The sequence below is a fragment of the Dendrobates tinctorius genome, unplaced genomic scaffold (genome assembly GCF_039654945.1).
Source record: "Dendrobates tinctorius isolate UK_male_01 unplaced genomic scaffold, ASM3965494v1 ptg000124l, whole genome shotgun sequence".
In the NCBI taxonomy this organism is placed as follows: Eukaryota; Metazoa; Chordata; class Amphibia; order Anura; family Dendrobatidae; genus Dendrobates; species Dendrobates tinctorius.
This window is the reverse complement of record NW_027361792.1, coordinates 5,756,785-5,764,788: the sequence shown is the minus strand read 5'-3', so window position 1 is coordinate 5,764,788 and position 8,004 is coordinate 5,756,785. Positions and strand designations below refer to the sequence as shown.

The following is an 8,004-nucleotide window of genomic DNA, read 5'->3' as shown; positions in this document are numbered from 1 at the left end:
ACCCGGCTTTCAATGTGTGAGAGAGGGGGGGAGTCTCTGTCGGTCAGGACTGGAATGTACAAACTTTGCACTGGGAGCTAGATGGGATTCCTCGAACTTCATCAAAAACCTGAAGTTCTGTAAAATCAAGTAAGTTCATCTCCCCCCCCCCCCCCCCCCTTCCCCCGGAAAAATGTGAATATTTCACGCACTGATTACAATGTCTGCGATATTTGCAATAATCGTAAAAGGGATTTCGTTTTCGAAGGAGAATCGGATTTTTAAAAAATCAAAAAGTTTTTCATAAACTTTTTATGTGGCAGATCAGACTTGCAACAAAGGTATCGGCTCAGCCAGAGGAGCCCTGAGCCAAAATCTGGGGCTGGAGCTGCTTGGATTTAATTTCAGGGCTGCTCCTCCCCCTAAAAAGCATCCTGATTGGCTGCAGCCTTGAAGAAATTAGCATTCAGACTGATCACTGTGTGACAGGCAGTTAGTTGAAAGTTTGCAGAAAGCTTTTCCATCGGAGAAGAAAGGATCCGCTTCGCTCTGTTCTGCTTGGGATTCTTTTTTTCCCTTAGTTCCTTCTGCAACGTGCAGAAATCTACTCTCCAGAACCCTTCGACACAATCCATGGACTTTTAGGAGCCTTGGATAATATTCCTCGAATGTTCACGTTTCTTGGGAACATGGAAAACAAAGCATCAGCCCTTCACCGCTACCTTCAGGAGAGCGATACGCGTCACGTAAGGTGTCACAGTATGGAAAGGTTTCATTAACCTTGAGGATTTCTGTCGGAGTGTTTCTCTTTTTTTTTGGGGGGGGGGGGATTCCCATTCTCTGTTCCAATGGCCGGAATATATAGCTCTACCCTAAAGACCTTGGAGGACCTTACATTGGACTCTGGATATGGGGCCGAGGATTCCTGCAGGTCTCTCAGCCTCTCATCCTCAAAATCCAACTCCCAACCGTTGGCGTCTTCTCAACACCGTGGGAATTGGTGGTATTACTCGGGGTCCATGAACAGTCGGAATAGCAGCTGGGACACCATGAATTCAGCTCTTACCGAGGATCCTGATGTGGTGGATATGTTCTCGAGGTGCCACAGGCTACCTGATCTAGAGGACTTTCCGTGGATGGATGAGGACATCGGAAAGCTGCTCAGAACGGGTAAAGAACATGGGGGAATTAAGTGGGAATTCTCTCAAGATGCTGTAAGGAGAATGTCGGTTTTGTTGAGGAGACCTCTCATACGGATATCAAGGGAAGCCCAACGCTTAAGCATCCTTCACGCCAAGTGCACGCGATATGAGATCCAGAGCGCCATGAAACTTATTCTAAGTTGGGCATTGTCCCAGAGTTGCACGTTGGCCACAGTTCGGGCGCTGTCCCTCTACAGCATGAGCGCCGGTGATGGACTACGACAAGGGAAATCCGCTCGTTGCGGTCTTTCCATGTCAGTGGGAAGATTCTTCCGGTGGATGGTGGACACTAGAATATCGGTGCGGATCCATGAATATGCAGCTATTTGCTTGACGGCTTGCATGGAGAACTTGTTGGAGGAGATCAGAAACCGTGTTCTTGCCAGTCAAGGGACGGATGGGGCAGAGATATCTCTTGATGCCCTGGAAATGGCAATCAACAATGATGCTGAACTCTGGGGTGTCCTGCAGCCCTATGAACACTTAATCTGCGGGAAGAATGCCAATGGTAAGACGCAATCTAATTCTTATCTAATCATTGTATATGGTGCCAAAATAAGTGCCCTAGGGCTCACAATTGAGATTTGGTCCTGCCATCTATGGCTAATTACTTATGGAGCCACTAGGGAGAATGCCTTCTATTTTTGGTGGTGTTTGAAGCACCTTTTGTTGCGTCGTGATTGACAGCTACAAGCTTCTGTTCTCCATGCAGACACTTGTACAAGCTGTGTGGGCCGGCGGGTGAGATGTTTGGATAACAGTGGGACATGTGTATACGGAGAGTTTGAGATATGTCATTCATAGCGCTTGCTCCACACTACTATCTTGCCCAGTTTCTCCTCTAAGCACGGCCAGTTCTTGTATTAGTCAGCCCTAAATTCTGTTATCAGGTAGCACATGGACTGGATAAGCAGAAGGATACTCTAATATGGTGGTATGTAAGTCCAGTCTACAGGTGGCCATGCCCATCAGGTAAGTGTAGGACCAATGCTACTGACTATGACATGACCAACATTCCCTCGACAGTAGATGTCAAGGAAGAAGAAGAATGGGGCTTCTTGATTTCAACATGCCCAATCCCTTTATTTTCACACCGACAAAGGTGTTTTACTCTTAGCCGAGCATGCATGGGGGAATGGGAAAGAGTAGCTGTCTGTCCGCCAAGCAAGCTCTTGTCCGTCTCCCATCAACTTGGGCGTCTTGAGCTTGCAGATACTTGGTAGACGCTACAGGGACAAACCTGACAGTTGATTTAGGTTCTCAAAGTGGCTACATCACATCCGTGTCCTCAGGTGCCACATTGTGCCACAGGTACGCCACTTTGGTTGGTGGTTAGCATCATGGCCCATCTGAGGTTTCTCTGTAGACCACCGAATAAAAGGAGGGTTTCTAAAGCTCACCATATGCATTAGAAGGCAATCAGATAAAAGCTCGTTTGGTTGACCGCTATATTTCCCAACTTCCCCCAAGCACAACGTCTTGGCCCAGAGTGGATGTGAACCTTGGGAGATGTTTTGACCGCAGGAAGGTCTTTCTCTTCCCAGAACATTCCTTATTTCTGCCCACATGGGTCACATCTTTTGTTTTTCATCCAAACAGGGCCATATGCAGCCCCATTGATAATATAATGTACTGTATATGGGGGGGATGACTGTGTCACTTTTGGATCCCTGTGAGACAAGCGGCATCAGATCTGAATTTCAGATAATAAAATTAATTTCCAGCTCATTCATATTTAAGCCGATCCTAAAGAAGAACCCACAATGAGCTGTAATGTTCAGAGTCTGGTAGTCTGGTACTGCGGATCAGCTGCATTGAAGTAAATGGTTCAGAGTTGCATTACCAAATACAACCTGTTGACAGATGTGGAGCTGTTTTCGGAATAAAACAACCAATGTTTTCTAGTCCTGGACAAGCCCTTTAAGACGTAAAACTTTTCCACGGTACAATGCTGTATAGTGGGCGACAGCGGCTCTCTATCTTGTCACTTGGACCAATTGCAACATTTCCTTTGAGTTCCAATGGAAGGAAACTCCAGGAAAAGTTGCGGAAAAGTTTTCTTTTCTTTGGCTCGGCTCGTTCCACTCGTGAATATTGTATCTTAGGCCCCTTCACATGTCCATGTTTCACGGATACCACACGCACCCATTATAATCTATGGTGCTGCACAAACCACAAGGAGACATGTCCAGTTTTTACCAGCAGCACGTCTGATATGGGACAATACAAGTCTATGGGCCCGTGTAAAACACGTACGGCACATGGATTCCATCCATTTCACCCGTGTGATAAACATGTTTAATATTGCAAAGAATAGGAGAAGCTTTGGAACTGATTTTTCTTAAGGCTATGTGCACACGCTGCGGATTTGGCCTCTGCGGATCGGCAGCAGTTCTGCAGACAGTGTACTGTACCATGTAAGTCTATGGGATTTACATTCTGCTGTGCACATGCTGCGTTTTTTTCACTGCGGAAAAGCTGCGGTTTTGAATCCGCAGAAAGAATTGACATGTCAATTCTTTCTGCGGATTCCGCTGCGGTTTACCATCTCCTCCATTGTCCAGGTGTCAAACCGCAGGGGAAAACCGCAGGTAAAACCACAGGTCACTTTACCTGCGGTTTTACCTGCAGATCCGCACAAAAAAATCCGCTGATGAATCCGCAGCGTGTGCACATAGCCTAAGACATTCTGTAAAAAAACAGATGGCATACTAATGATGCACTGATGGTACAACACTGATAACGCACTGATGATGCTCTGATCGCACACTGACACACTGATGGTTCACTGATGACGCACTGATGGCACACTGATGGCACACTGATGACGCACTGATGGCACACTGATGGCACACTGATGACGCACTGATGGCACACTGATGACACACTGATGTTGCACTGATGGTACACTGATGACACACTGATGGCACACTGATGACGCACTGATGGCACACTGATGTTGCACTGATGGTACACTGATGGCACACTGATGACACACTGATGGCACACTGATGACGCACTGATGGCACACTAATGTTGCACTGATGGCACACTGATGACACACTGATGGCACACTGATGTTGCACTGATGGTACACTGATGGCACACTGATGTTGCACTGATGACGCACTGATGGCACACTGATGGCACACTGATGTTGCACTGATGGTACACTGATGGCATACTGATGACACACTGATGGCACACTGATGACGCACTGATGGCACACTAATGTTGCACTGATGGTACACTGATGACGCACTGATGGCACACTGATGGCACACTGATGTTGCACTGATGGTACACTGATGGCACACTGATGACACACTGATGGCACACTGATGACGCACTGATGGCACACTGATGGCGCACTGATGGCACACTGATGGTACACTGATGTTGCACTGATGGCACACTGATGGCACACTGATGGCACACTGATGACACACTGATGACGCACTGATGGCACACTGATGGCGCACTGATGGCACACTAATGTTGCACTGATGGTACACTGATGACGCACTGATGGCACACTAATGTTGCACTGATGACGCACTGATGGCACACTGATGGCGCACTGATAGCACACTGATGGCACACTGATGACGCACTGATGGCACACTGAAGACGCCCTGATGGCACACTGATGGCACACTAATGTTGCACTGATGACGCATTGATGGCACACTGATGATGCACTGATGACGCACTGATAGCACACTGATGGCACACTGATGACGCACTGATGGCACACTGAAGACGCCCTGATGGCACACTGATGGCACACTAATGTTGCACTGATGACGCACTGATGGCACACTGATGATGCACTGATGACGCACTGATGGCACACTGATGGCACACTGATGATGCACTGATGACGCACTGATGGCACACTGATGGCACACTGATGATGCACTGATGGCACACTAATGTTGCACTGATGACGCACTGATGGCACACTGATGACGCACTGATGGCACACTAATCTTGCACTGATGGCACACTGATGACGCACTGATGGCACACTAATGTTGCACTGATGACGCACTGATGGCACACTGATGACGCACTGATGGCACACTAATGTTGCACTGATGGTACACTGATGACGCACTGATGGCACACTGATGATGCACTGATGGCACACTGATGGCACACTGATGACGCACTGATGGCACACTGATGGCACACTGATGGCACACTGATGACGCACTGATGGCACACTAATGTTGCACTGATGATGCACTGATGGCGCACTGATGGCACACTGATGGCACACTGATGACACACTAATGAGGCACTGATGGCACACTGATGACGCACTGATGGTGCACTGATGATGCACTGATGGCGCACTAATGAGGCACTGATGGCACACTGATGGTACAATGATGATGCACTGATGGCACACTGATGGCACACTGATGACACACTGATGGCACACTGATGGCACACTGATGATGCACTGATGACACACTGATGGTACAATGATGACGCACTGATGACACACTGATGGCACACTGATGATGCACTGATGGCACACTGATGACACACTGATGGCACACTGATGACGCACTGATGGCACACTGATGGTACGATGACACACTGATGACACACTGATGGCACACTGATGGTACTATGATGACGCACTGATGGCACACTGATGACACACTGATGGCACACTGATGATGCACTGATGGCACACTGATGGTACAATGATGACGCACTGATGACACACTGATGGCACACTGATGATGCACGGATGGCACACTGATGACACACTGATGACACACTGATGACACACTGATGGCACACTGATGATGCACTGATGACACACTGATGGTACAATGATGACGCACTGATGACACACTGATGGCACACTGATGACACACTGATGGCACACTGATGACGCACTGATGGCACACTGATGGTACGATGACACACTGATGACACACTGATGGCACACTGATGGTACTATGATGACGCAATGATGGCACACTGATGACACACTGGTGGCACACTGATGATGCACTGATGGCACACTGATGGTACAATGATGACACACTGATGACACACTGATGGCACACTGATGATGCACTGATGATGCACTGATGGCACACTGATGGTACAATGATGACGCACTGATGGCGCACTGATGGCACACTGATGATGCACTGATGGCACACTGATGACACACTGATGACACACTAATGACACACTAATGACACACTAATGACGCACTGATGGCGCACTGATGGGACACTAATGACGCACTGATGGCACACTGATGGTACTATGATGACGCACTGATGGCACACTGATGACACACTGATGGCACACTGATGATGCACTGATGGCACAATGATGATGCACTGATGGCACACTGATGGCACACTGATGACACACTGATGGCACACTGATGATGCACTGATGACACACTGATGGTACAATGATGACGCACTGATGACACACTGATGGCACACTGATGATGCACTGATGACACACTGATGGTACAATGATGACGCACTGATGACACACTGATGGCACACTGATGATGCACTGATGGCACACTGATGACGCACTGATGGCACACTGATGGTACGATGACACACTGATGACACACTGATGGCACACTGATGGTACTATGATGACGCACTGATGGCACACTGATGACACACTGATGGCACACTGATGATGCACTGATGGCACACTGATGGTACAATGATGACGCACTGATGACACACTGATGGCACACTGATGATGCACTGATGGCACACTGATGGCACACTGATGACACACTGATGACACACTGATGACACACTGATGGCACACTGATGATGCACTGATGACACACTGATGGTACAATGATGACGCACTGATGACACACTGATGGCACACTGATGATGCACTGATGGCACACTGATGACACACTGATGGCACACTGATGACGCACTGATGGCACACTGATGGTACGATGACACACTGATGACACACTGATGGCACACTGATGGTACTATGATGACGCAATGATGGCACACTGATGACACACTGGTGGCACACTGATGATGCACTGATGGCACACTGATGGTACAATGATGACACACTGATGACACACTGATGGCACACTGATGATGCACTGATGGCACACTGATGGTACAATGATGGCGCACTGATGGCACACTGATGATGCACTGATGGCACACTGATGACACACTGATGACACACTAATGACGCACTGATGGCGCACTGATGGGACACTAATGACGCACTGATGGCACACTGATGGTACTATGATGACGCACTGATGGCACACTGATGACACACTGATGGCACACTGATGGCACACTGATGATGCACTGATGGCACACTGATGGTACAATGATGACGCACTGATGGCGCACTGATGGCACACTGATGATGCACTGATGGCACACTGATGACACACTGATGGTACAATGATGACGCACTGATGATGCACTGATGGCACACTGATGGCACACTAATGAGGCACTGATGATGCACTGATGGCACACTGATGACGCACTGATGACGCACTGATGGCACACTGATGAGGCACTGATGGCACACTGATGGCACACTAATGAGGCACTGATGATGCACTGATGGCACACTGATGACGCACTGATGATGCACTGATGGCACACTGATGACGCACTGATGGCACACTGATGACGCACTGATGGCACACTGATGACGCACTGATGGCACACTGATGGCGCACTGATGATGCACTGATGATGCACTGATGACGCACTGATGGCGCACTGATGATGCACTGATGATGCACTGATGATGC

The 8,004-nt window shown here is 48.4% G+C and overlaps 1 protein-coding gene across 2 annotated transcripts in view; it reads left to right on the top strand.

Moving 5' to 3' along the window:
• Window positions 1-8,004, top strand: part of ABTB2 (ankyrin repeat and BTB domain containing 2) — a 129,101-nt gene continuing 121,097 nt past the window's right edge. Inside the window, exon 1 of one of the 2 annotated variants that reach the window (XM_073541792.1) lies at window positions 1-129. Coding sequence is in view for 1 of the 2 variants with exons in the window: in XM_073541791.1 (XP_073397892.1) it covers window positions 828-1,689 (862 nt within the window). In the remaining variant the exon portion in view is untranslated. Of the gene's footprint in view, window positions 130-460; window positions 1,690-8,004 lie in introns of those variants that run through there. The other variant, XM_073541791.1, reaches the window with a different exon arrangement.